The sequence below is a fragment of the Corvus brachyrhynchos genome, unplaced genomic scaffold (assembly GCF_000691975.1).
Source record: "Corvus brachyrhynchos isolate BGI_N302 unplaced genomic scaffold, ASM69197v1 scaffold239, whole genome shotgun sequence".
In the NCBI taxonomy this organism is placed as follows: Eukaryota; Metazoa; Chordata; class Aves; order Passeriformes; family Corvidae; genus Corvus; species Corvus brachyrhynchos.
The window spans coordinates 1,404,280-1,425,949 of NW_008246057.1; the positions used below are offsets into that span (position 1 = coordinate 1,404,280).

At 38.2% G+C, this 21,670-nt stretch overlaps 1 protein-coding gene across 3 annotated transcripts in view; it reads right to left on the reverse strand.

Annotated features, from left to right (window-relative positions):
* Window positions 1-349: 349 nt before the first annotated feature.
* The window catches only part of PTPN12 (protein tyrosine phosphatase, non-receptor type 12), a 38,408-nt gene continuing 17,087 nt past the window's right edge, over window positions 350-21,670 (reverse strand). Inside the window, exons 11-17 of one of the 3 annotated variants that reach the window (XM_008642504.2) lie at window positions 16,738-16,823; window positions 8,324-9,288; window positions 5,285-5,362; window positions 3,878-3,966; window positions 2,887-2,917; window positions 2,273-2,389; window positions 350-1,661 (exon numbers count right to left, since the gene is read on the reverse strand). In XM_008642504.2, the coding sequence (XP_008640726.1) occupies window positions 1,600-1,661; window positions 2,273-2,389; window positions 2,887-2,917; window positions 3,878-3,966; window positions 5,285-5,362; window positions 8,324-9,288; window positions 16,738-16,823 (1,428 nt within the window). In that variant the 3' untranslated portion in view covers window positions 350-1,599. The remainder of the gene's footprint in view (window positions 1,662-2,272; window positions 2,390-2,886; window positions 2,918-3,877; window positions 3,967-5,284; window positions 5,363-8,323; window positions 9,289-16,737; window positions 16,824-21,670) is intronic. The other 2 variants (XM_017745979.1, XM_017745978.1) reach the window with 2 other exon arrangements.

Genomic DNA, 21,670 nt, shown 5'->3' on the forward strand with positions numbered 1-21,670 from the left:
AGATAGGTACCTTCAGGAAGTTACAACAGAGCTGCTATCTGGGCATTAGCTCTTTTAGCAGAGACACTAAAAGTACAAGTAGTAGATCAGACAATGTTTCCATGGCTAAAGTTTAGATTAATATAGTTTCTCTACCTAAAATGAACATTTTCTTCTACACATTCTTCTTTGCTTCTCTGACATTATTGCTAGCCAGAACTTTAAAAGTAGTTGCTAAAAATAAGGTCCTGAGTGTCAGTGTTCTGTTCAAGTATGAGATCTGTAAGCTAGCCCAGACTGCCATCCATCACTCTGTTACACTTTGCTTCTGGACACAAGTTTTCTTTCCTAAGAGTAAAAACACCCATAGTGAGATTTTTGCTTTCTTTAATTTAAAGATTGTATTACAGAAAAGTTTAAGTAAGGAATCCTTATAAGGATTAACTCTTGACATAATATATTGCCAAGATACAGTGTAGCTGCAAGGGCTCCAGGTGAACCTTCATATAAGTTGCTTTCTTACATACACAGTTGCTGAACAACAAAAATTGTATTCCCCATCTGTAAGAGAAGACAGTGGTATTGAAACAGTCCTTTTACCAGTGTGTTCTGGTTTTCCCAAATTAGAAACACGTCATATTAAAACCGCAAAATCCTACTATACAGAAAGGTGATAGAGATGAATTTTCTAAAGATTGTAACTGATGAAACATTAAAATGAAAACTAAGGAGTGTTGATTATGTAAAATGGTTTCTCTTTTACTGGCAGGTCAAATATACTAAGAAATGTACAAATACTTTTGATAATCTAATTCCAGATGAACTCAAAACACTGAAGTAACATACACAGGCTAAGAGAATTCAATACTGTTCCAAGGCACTTACTGAATCTCCATGACTAGATGAAAACCAGAACAAATCAGGTCTGACAATTAAACAGTATATAATATAAAAATAACCTTTTGCTTACAATTTACAAAATGCATTACAATCTTTTATCTCTGCTAACCTGCAATTCTGGCTGTATGTGTCCAGCAATTTTTGTAAAAAACCCCAGAAACTATTTTCTAAAACTTCAGGGCAAATAATTTACAAATAAGGTACACAAAAATTTAGATCATGCAGAGATTTCTTACATCTTCTGTTAATATTTTATGATTGCAACTTTATCAAATTATATACTTACTTGCCCTGTACATATACAAAATAATGCATACATGGTAATCAAATGTTAGCAAAAAGTAGTCCATAAACACAATCTGTCAAAAGTATTACTATATTAACATATGTCTACAAGCAGCGTGTAACAGGGTTAAAAGACATTAAGGCAATAATACTTGAAGTTACAAAATAAATCATATGTAATACTTTCTCCTAAGTGTAGTAAGGCAGGTAGATGGCCCCAGCAAAAAAGTTAGGTTGTAATACTGGAATCCACTGTTGTGAACCATGTGTCAGGTTTTGCGTGGGATACACTGCAAGAATGTACCATTGATAGTTAGATCTACACTGCTCTGTGTTAGTTGCCCCCCAGGAAAGTGGAACACTATTTCTCTAGTTCTCAGTGGCACTTGAGTTTTCCAGTATAATTTATTGATAGTATGTCCATTGGATCTTGGATCATGTCCATTCTGAGGGTGGCTCTCTTGGTCCTCTGGGCTTTGCACAGCGGTTACCAAAACCTAAGGAAAGAAATGCATTTAATACTTTTGTCTGCTGGTACAACACAGGCTCACAAAGGCTGGCAGAAGATCACTAAGTCAGAAGATCACTAAGACATGCTCCAGCTCTTACAGAACAGATTTACTCTCAGGGCTAGAAAACAATTTTGTATTATGAGGAATTTTGAAGGCACTCTGGCCATAGGAAATACAAATATGAAGAATTTGTATATCATTATAGTTCAGTACTTAAAACTCACTGGAAAGTACTTTTCAGTAAATACAGTATTACAGCCTTTGTTATCTTTTTTTTCCCTCCTTCTCTGCATACCTAAGCAGTTATCAGGTATTATTTCTGGAAGTTTTTGGTGCTTTACAAAAATTATAACCCATTTGACAAATTCTATATTTTATACACTTTGTGTTTTTTTCAAAGTGAAGAATTATTTAATCATTTATTCTGGGGAAAACTCCTTCAGCACTCCTAAAAAGACTAGGCAGGCTTATTTGTCTGGGTTCTGCATCTCAGTGAGTTGGAGGGTGCCAGTAGCAGCAGCTATCCAAACCAGTACTGATACTGAATCCCCTGTTTAAGTCATCTAGTGATCATATTTTGAAAGATTTGTAATTACCAATATCTGTTACTTCTGCAGGAAATTCTGAAATTTGACCTCTTGTATCAGTGGAACCAGAAAAAGAAATCTGAGGTAAAATGTCAGTTGGTGTTTTGTTGCTTCGTTCAGGACGATCTGGAAAATACACAGAGCCCTCACTGTAACAACATTCATTTAGTCACCACTGTGGCAATGCCACTTGTCATTACAGTCCAGAAAACAGCTGGCAGCAAATATTATTTACAAAAATAAAGCTTTCAAAGCCAATTTCTCATTTCCTAAAAGCAATACTTGAAAATTGTTTATGAAGTAGATGTTCAGTGAGAGCAACATATTCCTGCTTGCCAAATCTGGATTATTATTTTGTGTTAGTTTGTATGGAAATCCCACATAGCACCTATTTATGGCAAAAACTCACAGTGCTATTTAATACATCAACATGAAGGCATCTGTTCATGTTCTTTCTGAACTAAAGGTGTTTAGACATCATATGTAACAATATATTCAGTATAATATATTGACAATATACTGACAATATCTTCACAGCAAACATGAAGTTCAGGCAAATTTTTGTTCAGTAGGAAAAATGTATTTTGAAAAAAAAAAATTAAAAAAGTTTTTCCGCCACTTACCAGGTAGTATAGGTGAAGTTGTTTTCAAACCCTGTTAATGAGAGATATATAAAATAATTACACAAACCACTTCCAAAAAACTAAAAAGTGAGAAATTTAAGATTATGAAAACTTTGTGAAAAACATGTAACATTCATGGAAATACCTACTTGCTTCTACATTTTTTACTTGACTCAACATTGACAAAAAATGCTACCGTGGTTAATAAAACAGTTTACTATTAGAACCTTAGCATTTAATGAAAATTTGAAAACATGACACTGCAATTTATTTGCAAATTTAGGTAGGTTAGTTCTCACACTACATTTACAGTCCCTGAAAACTCACATCTTTTTTTTTTGTCGTATTTTTAAGCGAGGTATGGGGGGCGGCACATGAAAAAAAGTGAAAAATGTCAAAAGGATTTATATGCTTTTAAAATTTTGCCTAGATCATGCTGGATGACTTTGAGCTGTATGAGTGAAAAGTGAAATTTGATGGGCAAAACATGGTTTGTTTAAAATAAATATGGACATAAGAAAAAACCATTTTCAGGCAGTGGAACAGGTTGCCCATAGATGATAAACAGTGTCCATCTCTGAGGTTTTCAGGACCCAGCTAGAAAAAGCTCTGGTTACCCTGGACTGAGGCTCTGCTCCATACAGCAGCTTGGATAAGGGACTGCAATTCTCTTCCAGTTTGAACTGGCCTAGGATCCATTAAGGGCAGGCAGCAAGCTCCCTAAAAGCAGCATATTTACACTCTTAAGGCCATAATTTAAGATATATTAAGGATGACTCCTTTTAAAAGTATTGCTGACCTTAGAAAACCAGATAATTTTCTTGGAAAGAAAACATGCTCTTCACATCAATTCAGCAGCTCAGGCGGAGGTAAAACTGGCCAGTTGTAGATGACCAACAGCTGCAACTTCTCACAAGTATGTATTTTGCTTTTTGTTGTAGCTCCCAACCAAACCAGAACTGATTAGTACAGACTTGTCTCCTGGGCTTACCGTGGAGGCTGTTTGCTCAGGCAGATGCTGATCACGCAACACGCTCCACTCCGACTGTGCAACCAGAACTGGCTTCGGCAAGGGCGTGCCTAGGAAGAATTAAATCAACTCAACATACTTCAGTTCTCCTCATGATGAGGCATTAGTACACAGCATTAGAAATGTGCTCTAAACCATTTTTTGAAAAATTAAATGCTTGTAAAAACATGAAAATCTCTTTACGTGAGAAGTGCTCCAGATAAAGCAAAATGCCACAATATAACTCAAAACACAAGACTGCAGTGTTTGCATTGTGGCTGTTCATTTTGTTCCTTTCGAGGTTCCTAATCAACAGGGAATTGGCTTCTCTTTCAAGGATGTTTTAGAACTTCTGTTACATCAGCTGTGCAGTAATAATAGGTGTTTTTCAGAACTCCTAAGTAAACATACAAGTCAGGACAGCCACACCTGTCCTTTACTGACATCATGCAACAAGACAAACAAAATGGAAGTGTTTTAGTGATTCCAGTCCTGGAGAGAGATTTTTTTTTTTTAAGAAATCAACTTTGTTCCTTGTGTGGTCACAGAAAAGCAGCAGGTCCACAATATCCAAAGAAAGGATCACTCTGACTCAACTACCTATGCTCGTGATGCTCAAAGAACACATTTACAGAACTTCAATGTTTTTATGCTGCAAATACCTAGATTAACTATTGGGCCAAAATTTTTTGAGTTTCAAAATGACACTAAACGAAAGTCTCAGTAAATAACTACATTGATATTAGGTTTTCTGGGAGGTACCAAGCATCAACCTAATTTATCACTTAATTTCAATTAATCTGTTTTGTATTCTGCCATTAATTAGCTTGACAAATGGACAAAATAATAGGAGCACATCATTTGTAAGTGTTAGCTTTCTCTTGCAGTTACCCTTTTGACACAGGCAAAGAGTGAACCACAAACTGGGCTTGTTCACTACATGCAGTGCAGAATGAGGTGTCATCATCTTTCCTTTGCCCAAGAAAGGGGAATCAGATAAACACTGTTCATGTGAGTACCCATTCCCTACCTGGGAGCAGTAGGAAACTAAAACAGCTGGGAAATTCCCTCACTGTACTGCATCTTCCCATTGTATCATCTCATTTCCATACCCTTCAGATTGAAAACCAGCTCCACTAATACTGAAGTCTCAAATTACTTAAATATCATATAACAGCATATTTAGTCAGAAAATGAAAAATAATTTCTCTGTGTTCAAGGGTGTGTAGAGGTTAAACCTCAAAATAAGCTGCTACATGTGCTAGCTTTCATTCCATTTTACAATTTGCTCCAACACACTAACCAAAACTCGGGGTATTCAAATACAATACAATACTGACATGCTCTTCACATTTTATCTCCAATTATCACCAAACATCAAGAACTCACTCTGTTCACTTGCTAATACAAATGATTCTGGTGTTCTTTCTGGGAGCGGGGGAGAGGAATCTTCACTAGCATCAGCATCTAAATCAAATATGACATTTAGATAAGTTAAAAAACACAGATTTTCTCCTAGACCTTTAGAAGTTGATCTTTTCATATATGAGATAATTCTAAACTTGGTATAAAATCTAAAGCAAAAGAAAAACTTGTTCTAAGTATTATTAAACATTTTGGTTTACCACAGTAACGCCGTGGAGCAACTTCATCTAACAACATTAACTTCACATTAAGGGCGTAGGATCAGTTTGAGTGTTATGTTAGAAAACAAAGCATTTTCAGTCTAAATGATTTGGAGGAAAAAACTCCTCAGTAACTCAGTAACTCCAAAGAATACTTTTTCTTCCTTCTTTCAGGTCTCAGTTTTGCTCCCCAAGTCCATGTTGAGGCTCACTGGCTCCCACACCACTGATACAGTTAAACAGCCTAGTGCAAGGTTTACTAGGCAGAAGGGTAAATAGGAGCCTGAGGAGATGGCTACTGTTGATGCCAATACCACATCCTGTCCCCAGTCTGTTCCCTCTCACCTCCCAAGGGTGTACGAGCACAAGCTATTCTGGCAGCAAAAGCCCCTCTCTGACCTGCTAAGAAATTTGGAGTCATAATTAAAGGTTTAAAACAATTTAAAATAGCTGCTGCCATAAGAAATCTCATCTGACCACTGTACTCTGCACAGGATTCAAAAATATGAAGACACACTTCAACTAGTAAAGCCATGAAGCTTGAGCTGCCAGCATGCCCAGCTGCTGCAGGGACAGAATTCCATCAATTCCTACAAGCCAGCATGTTCCAAGTGACTTCTGAGACCTCCTCCATCTCAAATTTACTATACAGCACAAGAAAACCATTAACAGAAAGGGCCTCTATCAAACCAGGAAGTAAAGTCACCATGGATATGCACTAACTGAAAATGAGTTTTTAGGGTTTTGTTTTGGATGTTGTTGATGTTTTATTGTTCTCTTTGTTTGGGTTTTTTTTCCTTTTACCTCAGGGTACAACTACTTTTCACTGCATTTGAATGAAAAAGAGGATTTAACTGTGTGGTAAGATCATGTACACCAGCAGCTATGGTTAGGCAATTAGGGGGCTGGTAAGTTCACAGACAAGTTTCACTGGTGACTGCAGCCACATTCCCAGCTTCAGATAGAAGAGTCCTAAGCCAGAATGAAAATGAGAAAGCCACTGTAAACAGGGTTTAGGATCACTGGTGCAAATCGATCTAACCCTATATTCTTGAGTCCCAGAGGGATTACAAGACCTGCAACCAGAACAGAAAATGGGAAGCGTTCACTATCATACAAAGTGGGAAGAGATGCACCCTTAATAACAAGAGATAAATGATAAAAAAATTAATGCTAGAATTTTAATCAATTCCTGTGAAATCATCAACATACCAGCAGCACAAAGGCTGTAACTGTTACTTCAAGACGTTTCTGATACACAGTTACATGAATCAAATTCTATAGTGACATTTCTCCAATTCTTTATCATATTTATGACATATCACTTATTTTATTTGCACGTTCTTATAGCATCTACATAATGAGATGCACAGAGAGGTGATAATTTTCAAACAGTGTGATAAACAATAATTGCTCTGGGAAAGAAGAAAAAAATTCTGGCTAAAAGGAAAAATACAATAGCCTGCAAATCTATAAAACAAATACAAGGAGGACTGCTTGCAAAGTTGAAATAGCTATGACAAAAGGACATTGTCAGCTCTGCAGAGCATCTTTTAAGTCCCAGCATTAAAAATACACACGTATGTGCAAGTATTGTCCTGTGTTTACATATAATGTCACAATCTACAGATACAATTCACAATACGTATAGATCTATATCAAGATCTATAGAAACAGATTGTTTTTAAGGCTGCAAAACAGTTCACATCTCTGGATATATGACTTTTGGTGAACATTTAGTTCACAAAGCTGGTATTTTCAATTCAGCTGGTTCTGCATCTTGCATCATACACTGAGCCCCATTTCACTTCAGAAATTCATGAAGTCTGCACAGGCTCCTGAGGTGAGGCCATCACTGTAAGCAGCTCCAAGCACAAGAGTCTGAGCTGAATCCAGAAGTTCATGCTCTTCCTTCAGCTCCACAGCCTTACTTCTTGTTTTGTTGGGCTTTGCTCAAGCAGTTACTGAGACCTAATCTACTCTTCCCAGCTCTGTGCTCCATCTGCTCTTAAGTGTGCCAGCCTGACTGAAATCTGTACCCATGTGTTTTGGGACCCTTTTGCCTTCAATAAACAACGTTCTAACTTGAAAATGTTAGAACTTGAAACTTTCACCAAAAAAAATTCAAAAAAAGTAGTAAAAGATAAAAAGCCACTAAATAATTTTCGAAGTGCTAATAAAGCATAACATGGATGTTTAGATGAACAGCCGTATTAGCTTGTCACCCCCAGCCATGTACAGAAAAAGAGGAAAGCACAGCTAAATATTTACAACACTGTTAAAATGCAGGAGCCAAATCATGAGCAACTTCAAAGACCAACACAGTGAATTAGGTTACATCCACATTTTTAGGAACAGCACATCAACCAATAAGCATGAAATTGTTATGTATTTGCACAAGCCTGTTGAAAATGCTTTGACTAGTCAATCCCCAATTATTATAGACACTTCCATGAAACTGGGTGTAGAGAAAAAATATGCACCAAATAATAACATAGAAACCTACAATTACATACAAACCTACAGGAAGGCATTATAAATAAAGCATTAAACAAATGTTCACAATAAAGCTCACAGTACAGCTTTTGAAGCAGCTAATCATGGTCTGTAGTACCTTACACCAAAAACAGCTCACATGCAATTTGAAAGCTGTTAGGAAAAGAGTTGTGCCCTCTCTGAAGCTGCCATACTGCACTGATTAAATTTACATTTAGAAAATTGTGTTGCAAAGAAATTTGTGTTGTCCAATTCCACAGATGCAGCTAGATAAAGAGCAGCACTTCTGAACCTCAATGAAACCTACCTTTGCCATCTTCAGAACATGTTACAGCTGTTAAGTCTTGCCTAGCAATAGACATTGGCAATACTTTTCTGGCAGAAATGTTTTCAGTATTAGTGGCAGCAGAGACTGTGGCACTTGCGGTTGACACATTGGACGCGCTTTTGCTCATGGCTCCGTCAAAGTTCATCTCATCCGTGTCAGAATCATCTGAATGGAGAGGATTAGTAAAACAGAGGGGTGCTCGAACAGAAAGAGGAGTATGATCAACAGTATCACTGGAAGGATGTTCAACTGGGGTGTTTGATACTAGAGAGAGAGTTTTAACACCGTGACACAAGGCGTCTGAAGACAACTCTTCAGACACGGACGTACGCAGTGCATTTTCAGGCCCATGTAGTGACCATGTGGCGTGTCCCTTTTCTGCCAGAGGCAGACGATCTGGTCTGGGTGGGTTATCAGACACCTGCTGACTCTGCAGACTTTCTGGTGAAGGTATTAAGGCTGTATTAGACTGTGGCACGCTGTATTCCATACATGAGTTTTGAGGAGCATCTACAAATGAATCCCCTGAAATCTGTTCCTGTGGCTTAAAGTTCTTATCAATTACACAGGATGACACAGGCTTAATTTTAATTGCATGTCCCCTGTTCAACAGGGAGTTCCCATCAAAGCTTCGTGGTCCCTCCTGAAGAGGTACCTTCTTGATCTCAAAACTTAAGTTGCGCTCCAGCCTCTTCTCTGCGTATTCGCTGGGTTCATTCTTCCCTGAATGTTCTGTGGACTTATTATAATTCTCGTTGAGGTCTGTTGAATGCTCTGATGAAACCATGTGCAAAACTGGCTTTGGATGGTATCTGTCATTGTCCTGCCACACCGTAGTGACTGTTGGATAAGCTGATGGGGGAGATGGTGTTAGGATTGGTGGTACTGGCTGAGGCTCTGGAGGCTGCAAGATTTCTTCTTTAGCATCTCCTTCTACAAGGCAACTGCAAAACAACCAAAACACAAGTGTCTGAATTTTCTGGATTTAACAAGATTTTAGATACCTATCCATCTCCTTCTGCAGTAGTTAATGCTGTCATACCAATATCAAACTCCACACGGAGGTTCCACTGCACACAGACAATGGTTATAGAATATGACTAGTGGGGCAGGCAAGAATTAAGTCAACACACTCAAAATGTCTTTCAGAATATCACAAAGACATTCATTCAGGCCACAACTAATCCTCACTAATAGCTCAAAGATTGCTCACATCCTTTCCCAGAAGTGTTTTTTCAACAGCGCTGCAAGACAGGCCCTCTTGTGGCAGCATTTCACTACATTTTTCCTTAAGTGGCTCAGAGAAACTTGACATATGGAATTCAAATTTCAATAAAGCCAAGAAAGATTTCGTAAAAAAAAAAATCCTTCAGCCCACTTAACACTGAATATCTTCCTTCAATTTTACTTTTCTGCACATGCCCGAGAGGATTTTATTTTTACATTTGTGTATTTAATAGTCTCTGCATAGTTGCAAACCAAATTTAGCCGACATGAGGTACATCCAACATAAAAAATATTCACAGTAGAATGTATGATCCAAATCACAGTGCATATTAGTGAGACCACATCACTTATAACTGCAGTTCACGTCAAGCTACTTACAAGAAGTTCTTCAAGCATATGGTAGATTAGATGCAGAGTAGTTGACTACAAACATTTAGCATACCTGATGAAGGCATTTTTATCATTTCCATTCCTTTAAAAATCCAGGAGGACCTGGACAAGCTCGAGAGGTGGGCCCATTAGAACATCATCAGGTTCAACAAAGCCAAGTGCAAGGTGCTGCACCTGGGTTGGGGCAGCCCCCAATGTCCACATAGGCTGGGGATTGAACAGAACGAGAGCAGTCCTGTGGCAAAGGACTTGGGGGTGCTGGTGGAGGAGAAGCTGGACATGACCCAGAAGTGTGCACTCACAGTCCAGAAACCAACCGTGTCCTGGGCTGCATCCAAAGCAGAATGGCTAGCAGGTGGAAGGAGGGAATTCTACCCTGCCTCTATACTCTGCTCTCATGAGACCCTCCAGCATAAAAAGGACCATAAAATTGCACAAGAACTCTGTCTACAAGAGAAAGGCATCAGACAGGCTCTCATTATTTGTCTGCATGCCACAAGACAAGCAAAATCAAAGTAATACTATTGGCTCCCATACTTCCAAACCATGCCTAAGAAGGACTCAGCCAGTACAAATTCTTGAGACTATCATGACATATAGGAAAAAAACCTAAAACAAAAAAAGCCCAGGGTCTGTCTCACAATTGAGTCTTGTAGAGAACTAAAAGCACACCTGACTTGGGACAGGCTACAGCATGTGTTTCACCCTTGTGACTTTGTTAGTACCAAGCGATAAGCAGTATGGGTTGAAGAATCAAAATCTTTATACAAGGGATTCCCGTACTAAAGAGAACCATTTGGATTCTCAGTTTGTGAAAATCCTAACCCCCTGAAGTACTGCAAGTTTCCCAGCTTCCAAATTATCTTCTAAAAGTTTCAGTATCTTTGTATCTGGAAAACCCCAGATTCCCTTGCAGTTCTGGGTGACCTCTTCCATTTTCTGCCTGACTCCTGTCACAAAGAGTTGGGCCTCAAATTCCTTCTCTTCCTCTCCTCCCTCCACTTGTATATTGCTGTTTTTCTTTACGTTAAAACAGGAGGAATACAAAGCACATCAATGCAATTTAACAGAAGTAATTTAGGAACTCTCACCTGTAGATGTTGTTGAAAAATGAATAAGCTTGAGAGTAAGCTGTTTGCCTGAAGTAGTAAAGATAAGACAGGAAAGGGGGGGATGTAAGTCTTGCTCCAATTTAATACACACTAAGGACAGGAGAATTCCCTCCTCTTGGATTTCTCTCCTCTGTTCCGAATGGGGGAGGGGAACACGGGGAGGGAGACAGTGAGTGCACTTGCACAAATGTTTACATGCCCTCTTTTACCAGCAGTGATGCTCATCAGTAATCTCCACTAAATCCTCCTACTGAAAATCATGGTTTTCCCTTATTGACCTAATTTTCCTGACCCAGAGTTGTTTGCAATCAGCAAAACTAATTTCTTATCTGGTACAGACCTAACATTAACCATTACAATTAGCTAAAGGAGCAAATTAGCATTAAACTAGATATAACAAGGTTATAGTCACCCCAAGACAGTCCACGATACCAGTCAAAATTCATTAAGTTCTTTACCAATTACAATGAAATCATTCTACCCTTTGATCCACTGGTAAACAGAGCCCCAGGTGTATTCAAACACTTCCCTTAGATGTATCCATAGAACTGATGATACAGGAAATGCTGCACAAATCAGCAACCCAAAAGCTGATTAAACAACTTCCTCCTGTACAGAACTACTACAACATTCCCCATTATGTTTGAAGTTAAATGCCATTCCTTCACTCTTAAATGAGAGCTTACAGTGAAGAAGTTAGAAGTTACTTCCGAAAATCATTCTTCGCATTATTAATATTGAAGGATATCTGTCCTCAGCAACTGAGATGCCCAAATAGCATTCTAATGTATTTTTTCTCTTTAAACTAGGAAACATGCCACTAGGTAACATTTTTTCCATTTTACTGACATTTTTAATATTACTATTTCACATGTTCTGCATTGCAAATAATGTTTTTGTCTGTTTCTACACAGCAGAAATATTAGGATATGTACACATTCAGAAGATCTCTGTTTGGCAGTAGTTTTTTCTAAAACTCTTGTGAATCTTGGGTATTTTGGGCTGCAGCATAATGCTGTCTTTGGGCATGTCCCTCAACAGCTGTGCTCCAGAGACATTTCTGCCCCCAGAGGCAGAAAACTATCTGAACATGAACTACTAATACTATTGGAAACAACAGGAGGCAGTAAAACCAGCTTAATTTAAGATACCAGGAAACTAACAGAAAGCTCATGGAAGAGGAATTTGAGACAGAAAAGAGTCAGTGAACCAAAGAAAGCCAGGCCATTCAAGTAAGAGAAGTAAGCTTTCCTGTATTAGACCTTTAAATAAACACATACGTTTGCAAAATCTCACTGTGTGATAAAAAAAATAGAAAGCTTTGTCATGACTCAGCCTTGAAGTGCCTCTTCAGATACAACTGCTCCTGATTATCTTGGAATGCCACTACCTCGGCACTTCCTCATTTACAGCTGGATATGGAATGTCCCTGGGTGATCGAGGCAGCTTTTTCATACACTTTTACTGCCACACAGCCTGAGCAACTGAGGCAGTGCCCTAGTGCCAGTGGCTTCTCAGGTGTCAGGTAAACCATGAATTAGGCAATAACAACTTTTTAAAATTATTTGTCATAGTAACAATTGCACACAATTTGTCAATTTGTACTATGATTTGTCAAAAGAAAAAAGCCTTACCACAGCTTTCCACCAAAAATGTATACATGAAAAAAGCCATTTATTGCTTTCTCTGCAATACATTACAAATTTTTAGAATGTTTTAAAATCTAAGCCATTCTACTCCTAATGGAAAAGAGCTATATTATTAAAACTGTGCACAATAGGTTCAGATTTAAATGAAACTTGGCCAGTGTTCAAAAGAAAAAAGCCTTAAGTAATCCATGGTTATTCTATGCAGCATACTGTAGGGTGTTTCAAATAAAAGAGAGTGATGCCAAGGTCATGGAATGCAGCTGCTATGAGCAACCAAAAATAGATAGCAAGCTCTACATCCTCCCTAATAATTAAAATAGGAAAATTAAACTCAACATAAGCAGGCTGAAGCTAGACAACCACATTATTCTACTTTAGCATTAAATCACTGCCATCCACGTGAAAGAAAAGCTGCAGTCCAGTGAGTGAAGTTGTTGCAAATGTACTACAAATAATTTATATAAAAGTACAATGAATTCATAAAAATAACCAACTGGTGAATTTATCTTTTAAAATTTACTTAGCAAGGCTTTTTGGCTTTTTTTGATTGTGGCATACAAATTAGAGACAGCTCACTAAGAAGGAACACCCATCAATGAGTTTTATCTTAGCTTTGCAGGAGATGCAAAGAGATGGTTTGCAGGGCTTGAAGTGAAACAGAATAACACATAACCCTGGAAATGTATCATTAGACTTAAGTTCAAAGAGAATCTGATGAGAAGTTAAACTGCTGCAGTATTTCACCTTTTCTCCTTCAGACAGCAGCACGTAGCTCTTCATTACACTGCATACGAAAAAGCCGTTACATCATCTTTGCTTTTTGTGATTTTGTCTAAGTTTATGCTTTGATTTCAAACTGCATTTGAACTTGAAAATAAAAAACCTTTTGCAACCAAACCTGACTAAAATAAACCACCTCTTTTTCCAAATACTTTAGAAGCAACTACTAAGCACACAAATATTTCAAGGACTAATACTTAAAAGGTATTAAGGTGCTCCCTCTGAATTCTGATGCATCAGTCATGCAAAATCAAGTACAGTCCTAAACTGTAAATTTAAAACTTAGGGGTTTTGCAGTCTTCTATCTAACAAAGTTAAACCTTACTTATGTCCTCTTCCTACCTTAACCTGAAAATAATTAAAACATGTCTAACAAAGGCTTTCCATCCCCTCAAGTCCTCTAAAGAAAGGTGACTTTTACAAGAATTGATCATCAACTGCCAAGCCAAGCAATTTATGGAATAAAGTGCTGATGTATGCACTAATGAATTGTTCTTGTTTACCTCTGTAATAATCAAGGAGTAATATTAGAATTTTTTTAATGTTGACATCAAATGGAGAGAGACATTAAGCTAAATTACTACACTCACATATTGTACAGCAAGTTTAATTACATTAAAGCATCACAAGGTGATAAAAGACTGGAAGGCAATACAATTCCAAAACCTCTGCAAAAAAAGTAGAGCTAGATGCTTCATGGTGAGCTAAGTAAATAAAATACAAATTTAATATCAATTTAATATCTATAGCCTAAAGATACTTGTAACTTCCAAGAAGAAAAAGACATAAAAGCAGCCTAGAAAGTATTACTCCTTCCCCAGTACATGCCCAGGCCAAAGCAAGTACTAAAAGGATTAATTATACCTCTCTGAGTAAGCTCCCTACCTTGCATGGTAAAAGTCTTTAATGACATCTCATCCTTAGCACAAACATGAGAGTTTACATGATATTAGCTGCACTTTCAGAGGAAGAGATCTTCAAGTTTAAAGAAGATACTGAGATGATTTCATGACAATATCACAAACAGAACAAGAGAGTGAGAAAGCCACCTTCACAGAAAAATTCTGCCATGTCCTGAGCGGTTAGCCAGAGGAAAGGGCTGCAGAGGAGATGTCACCATCATCCAGCAGACTAGAGGTCATCAGAAAAAAATTAACAGGCATCATAAACTTTACTGTCTAAGCAAACATGGCTCAGTCTGGTAACAATATGGAAAACAAGCACCCTGAGGCCAAGGAATAAAAACCAACTTTTCTCCTGCTCAGTCAGGATCATCTCAGGCAAGTTCATCTGAAACCAAGCTGGCCTACAGTATTCTGCTCTATCAGTCCCTATAGCCCTTTTTGCTTTAGAAAACAAAGCAAATGTTAAACCTTCCCATAAAAAAAATGCAGCGTACTTTACTAAGTACACATTCTGAAGCCATCTACAACACAGAATATAAAGAATTTAAAAGCCTGCTTTCTTTTCAAAAATAGTAGCTTTAGCAACTTGCTTGTAACTTCTTCAGAGACAGTGCATGTAAAACTCAAGTACACGTTTGGCTCGCAACATAAAAATGTTGCCTTCTGCATATGGGGATTAAATTAGAATGTTTCACTGATTCTGCTTTCCCATCCTCCCCAGGAAAAGGATGTTAACCTATGCCAAAACATCCACAGTACACAAAACCTGGCTCTATGTCCTGACTGAATCAGGCTGTAGATTTGTAAAATTATCCCCCACATCAAGAAAAAAACATGCTCATTAGTGGGTATTTTGAGCAGATGTGACTAATAGCAAATAAAGTCTTTCCTCAGAAGCATCTTCCAGGAGGGGTTTAATTAATTGTTTTTCAAAAATAATCTCCATTTTAGAAAGACAACAGCTTTGCTAAAAGCTTCCATTTACTCACCTCTAAGAAACCAATCTGCCTGCCAGTGCTGGCAGATGGGAAAGTATGAGTTTATGGAAACAGGCCCAGAAAAACCCCAGGCTTTAAGGGGAGATTAAAAGATTTTAACTAAATGCAGCAAGTAAAGAACAATGCAGTGCAGATAAGACAGATGTGTGCTTAAACATGAATTATGTGAATTATACACGTTAATATTACATGAATATATAAAAATGATAAAACCTAAGGTACACCTACGATTATTTCAAGGAACATTAGTAAGGAAATTACCTGTTAGACAGAAATCATATTTCTAAGCTCAGTGATGAAGTTTCAAGGACTTGGAACTCATCATGAACACAGGTTAACTAACTCCTCTGTCATCATCTTAATCTACATAATTGAATACAATCACATTACCATCAATCCAAATAAGGTAAAAAATGTGTTGCCTACATAGCACCAACCATGTAATTTGTTTGTAAAAAGCCCCAACTCACTTCCATCTCTTTCTTACTTTATTTTAAAGGAATTATACTTATAACTAAATGTTATGCAAGAATATCAGCTGGCTGGTGGTTTGTTGTGTCATTCTATAACTTTAGGAAGTCCAAGCACTCACCTTATGTCTACTTAACTACAGGCAATGTAACACCTGCCAATGTAACACTATAGGCAAGATCACCTGCCAAAGGCCCCTATAAGCCCTTCACAAGCCAGCTGGGGGGCTTGGACACCTAGCTCAGGAGAGTTGCTTCTTTAGCTGTCTTAACACTTGGGTTGGGTACCCATTTTAGGCTGATGAATCTGTTGGTTCAGATTTAGTTTTGGCTTCTGTAAAGCTATGTCTATGCATTTTAAGAGCTGGAGAAGATTTTCTTTTTCCTCTGCTGAATTAAAGGACTGGTGAGACCAATTCTTCTCAATAATATCAGCATTTGGTTGCTATACTTTAGTCAAAAGCAGTACTTGTCTGAGATTTTTCTGGAACACATGGGTATGTTCCACTATGGTTTTGTCTCCAAAAATGAGGGTTCAGTCATTATTTGAGTCCGTTTTAAGTTTGTTTTGCTATATCACCTAGCAGAATTAAAACACAAGTAGATCTAACGTATCTGACTAGTAAAAGTGTATGCTTGTGTACTCACAGATAATCATTGCAAGGTTGGTCTATTTAAACACAGACTTCACAAAGATATTGTAGCTTATATTTAGAGTCAATCACAAGACTCCTATTTACATTATGTAGATTTCTATTTATAAACACAACATATTCATCTTAAGTCTTTAAGGTATCAGTAGCTTTATTTTACTTTTTATTAATCTTTCAGCTTAGAATAGCGTATGAACACAGTTAACTACCTGCGGGTCCTTGGAGGCTTTGGTGGAGGAGAATCCTGTTTCTCAGCATCTGAAGAACTGACAGCATTTTCTGTATTATTTTCATCCTGATTAAAAGAAAAAAGGGTATTTTTACTCATGGCTGTAAAGCTGATACATACTATATTTGAACTGTAAGGCCCAAAGATCTGTAATGACACTTTGCAATAATATATAACAATATGACCTATTTTTGGCTATCATCTAGAGATCACTTTCAAAACTCTTCTAAAATGCACAGATTTTTTTTTTAATCTTGTGTATCCAACTTCAAATTTTTCTGACTGAAGATTTCTGTCTGCTTTCCATTGAACAATCCATTACAGAAAATACTCAAAAACTGATCTTTCTTTAGCAGAGCAAGCTCTCATACACCTTCCCAATTAGTCATGTTGAATAATTAAATAATTGGATAATAAAGCATTTATTTTCCAGTCAGTCTGATTATTTTTACTTGTACAATCACTCCAACGAAGATAAGACTAATCTACAGCATAGTAAGAAAATGAAAAGGATCTTACCCACTTGTCACCTAATGCATCAATCTAAAATACTTTCAAATAATCTCCCATTTGTGTACAAGAAAGTTTAATTTACTCAGCAAAGCATATAGATTTTAATTTCATTTTAGGACCATAAATATAAAAGATACATTTTATATATGCATGTATTTATAAATCCATACACACTTACATGTATATACATGTAAAATATTGTTGTGGGTTAGCCCTGGCAGGCAGCTAAGCCCCACAAAGCCACTCTCACTCTCATTTCTCCTTCCCAACCCTGGAAGGGAGAGAGGAACTGCAGGAAAACTCGTGGGTCAAGACAAAATTGTTTAGCAGGCAAAGGAAAAGTGGGAGGAGATAAAAAGAAATCAAACAGGCAATGCTAAAGCAATCACTCATAACCTTTCACAGGTGGGCCTTTGCCAGTTCCTGAAACATGGTTCAGCAATAGCTGCAGCATTAGTTACAAACAACCATCAGCACTTTTTTCACCACAAATCTAAAACACAGTACCCCGAGAGTGGCTATGAACAGTATTTAACTACATCCCAGCCACTCAGCAAAAATAAGGAAAAATCAAACCAGAACATGCACCAGTCTAAAGCTGACATACCATTTCCAAACGTGTGCCACAGCCAAAGACCCAACAAAATCAAGGAGGAGCTTAGTGTTATCTTAACTTTAATGTTTATTTTACCTAAAGGCTTTTCTTGCAGGAGTTCTCTTTTGAAAAGCAATGTTAAAAAGAACAGCAAACATCCCAAATCGTTGTAATACATTTCAAAGCACAGTATTACGCTCAGGAATAGGGTCTGCTATCTGCCAGCCTACCTGCTGAGACTGGTGACAGAGACTGACCTTCAGTCTTACAGAACAAAAGGGAATTCCCTGTTAAATTTCTGCTTCAGACAGACAGCTGCATTTGAAAGCAGTGAACAATTTTTGCTTTGGAAGATAAACTATAAGTTGCCTCAACAGTTAACTAACCTCACTTAAATTTAGATTAATTAGTTATATGTTTTAAATTTCCATTACTTGTCTTAAAAGTTACCATACCACTGTTGGCTACTGTGAAGACTCTATTATCAAATCCTATTCCTCAGTGTACTAAGTGGAGCTTTACCTGTGAAGAAAAAAATTAAATCTTTTTGATCTTTCTTACTGTTTTTCCCTAGCTGCCCCCATTGACTTGCTGTCAAATATAATATTGCACAAGTACTCCAGCAGAAATACCCTATTGTTCCTTAATGAACGGATTGTGTTAGCCCTTTGAGGGAAATTGCACAGGGACGTCATTGTCCTGCTGACCACTAGCTGTAACTATCAGGGGTTTTTTGGTGTAAGATTCAATCAGCAGATAAAAGCCACTCTCATTTAAATGAACACAACTGAAGCTCCCACTGCAGTCAATCAAGGTTGGTTGGTTTTCATAGAATCATAGAATGGTTTTTGTTGGAAGGGACCTTCAAAGGCCATTTAGTCCACACCTCCACGCAATAAGCAGGGACATCTTTAAAAAGATCAAGTTACTCATAGCCCTGTCCAAGCTGGCCTTGAATGTTTTCAGGAATGCAAGCACGGGGGCTCCTCTCCAGCCTCTCTGGGCAACCTGTTCCAGTGTTTCATCACCCTCATCATAAAACATTTCTTCGTTCCATCTAGTCTGCCTGTACCCTCTTTTAATTTAGAACCATAACCCTCTGTCTTACTGCAACAGGCCCTGCTAAACAGTCTGTCCCCATCTTTCTTATAAGCCCCCTTTAAGTACTGCAAGGTCACAGTAAGGTCCCCATGGAGCCTTCTTTTCTCCAGGCTGAACAATCACAACTCTCTCAGTCTGTCTTCATAGGAGACCTGTTCGTGCTCTGCTCACTCTGTGTCCCTCCTCTGGTCTTGCTCCAACAGGTCCATGTCCTTCCTGTGCTGGGGGCCCCAAAGCTAGATACAGTACCCAAGGTGGGGTCTCACAGGCATGGAGTAGAGGGGCAGAATCACCTCCCTTCACCTGCTGCCCACGCTGCTTTGGATACAGCTACTGACTGGGGAAAAACATGAATGTGGGTTGTTTTTTTAAAAAAAATTAGTATGTCTGCAATGGTTTGCATCCAGCTTTGAGGTTCCCAGCACAGGAAACATTACCATGGGGCATGAACTTCCAACCCAGTCTCCTCTCAAATATGTGAAAAAAGCAATTTTCTACTTTTTGACATCAGGTAATGGGTGACAATATGGATCATTTTGCCCTTAACAAACATGGACATTAGGCAGAGGACCATTTTGAAGGCTGGTGCCAAAGATGCTGAGGCTCCCAGTATTCAACAATAAACTCTGTTTCATGCTCAATGGCTGTGTTGTGTTCCTTCCCACTTCCCCAAGTTGTGCAATGCAAACTGAATTTCTCCCATATGTATTCTTTACTATGGATAGCACTAAATGCATTGGTATTGTACTAAAAAGGCTCCCCTTATTCATAAGTACTAACAACCAAAGCTAGAAACGAATGCATCCTAAAGAACCGCACCTTGAGAACAGAGCGAGCTGCTGGCCTTACTTCAGCACCACAGCACATCCCAGTTTCATAAAGCAGAAAGACACCAGAAAGAGGGAGACTCCACAGGAGTTCCTCCCCCTCACCACCTTCTCCATCCTACAACAGATCAGAAAAGTCTCCCAAGTTCAGTTCTACCAGCACAGAAGTTTTCAGGAACACATTTCTTATTTATGCACTCAGTTTTCTAAAGGGTATTGGCAAGGGAAAGGGTGTGCCTGTTGGCTCTAGACTAACTTGTCCAGAAAACAAACCAGCAGCTGCATCTCTGTCCTTCTATGTTTGTAATGTGAAGTGTTTGTGAACAGAATGTTTCCTGAGATATGCTTTTCTCACAGGCAGAAGAAAAAGCTTATTAAAGAAGCTAACATATGTCAAAGCTTTTTAAAACTCCATGTATAGAGTAAGAAGCTGTTTCTAGTTGAGACAGGCAGAAGTAGCTGAAAACGCACTGCCATTTTTACTACTGGTAATAAAACATATGTATAATCCTTTCAAAAATTTATATAAACTTAAATGTCCAAGGCATATACAATCACAGAGTTTACAATTCCTTGGGGGAAAAAAAAAAGTTAAACCCCCAAACAAACAAAACCCAACAAGAAAACCTGCACACATAAAATGGTACTTTTAAATTTAACACCAGAAAAGCCAGTGGTTACCCCAACTTTGTACAACAGGGAAGGCTTCAGGCAGAGAGGTATTCAAAAGTTTTCACTTGTGCATCAGGTTAAACTCCAGATCCATTCACTTAGTTACACTGAATGAAGAGCAAGAATGATTACAGGAATTATTGTCACCAAAAAAAAAGAAAAAGTAGTATTTTGCTACTTTCCTTAATTAGCTCAATGGATTGATGTTTCTGTGAAGGCTTTGTTTACTTTTAGAGAAGTCATTCCCTGTTACTTGTTCTCAGTTCTGTGTTACAAGAAATAGGGAATAACCAGTATTTTGAGTATTTATCACCCTTGAGTGACACCAACTCACAGATTTCCCTGTCATATATCAAAATAAGTGAATAGGCAAACACGCAGAAAAACTAGCATGGAGCAGAAACGAGGAAGCTCAGCTCTGAAAGCGAATATAGGGTATCTCACTGGGATGACTGCATCTGTTGAGAAGAGCAGATGGCGGTATTAAGAAAAAGCCTTCCACAGCCTTCCTAAGCACAGCTTATCAACATCAGTCAACACTCCCTTGCTTCTCTAGACAGATGTTGCATTCTCAGGCAGAGCACAATTTTTAAAAGTATCAGCTTAGACAAACCAGGACAACATACGTAGTTCTCAGGGGTCATCATACAGAATAATGTTTTAAAAATGGATTCACACGTGTGCAGTTCACAAAGTGTTCCATGTAGCACCCTGCCTTCTCCCAGAAGACAACTATCCTACTGTGGCAGGCTTCTCACTGCAATGTGGGTAAACAAAAGAATAGGATCTTACCCCAGCCTTTGTGTCTCTACACGTCAAATGCTCAACAGTTCAACTTCCTTGGAGTTACTCCCCTGAGGGAGTAGCAACTGAGATCAAGTGAAAATGCTCATAGTTCGGAATTTCTAGGTATTCTGTTAAATTGCACATACGTAGACACGTGTGCATATCTACCTATGAAAGACTACATTAACAAATGACAAGACCATAAACTCAAATACCTTGAACTGTAGATCACCCCATGTCTACTAAAATGCAGAGCAATTTACGTTCACGTAGCAATGCAGAGAAACAAGGAATTCTCATGGCAGATGCAGTGTCTGAATCCAGCTTGCTAAGGTAACCCAAACTGTGCTATCAGGTCCCAAGGGTGGGTCTTCCCCCACCTGCTTCCTCCACTGGCTCAATCACCAAACAGAGTTGTC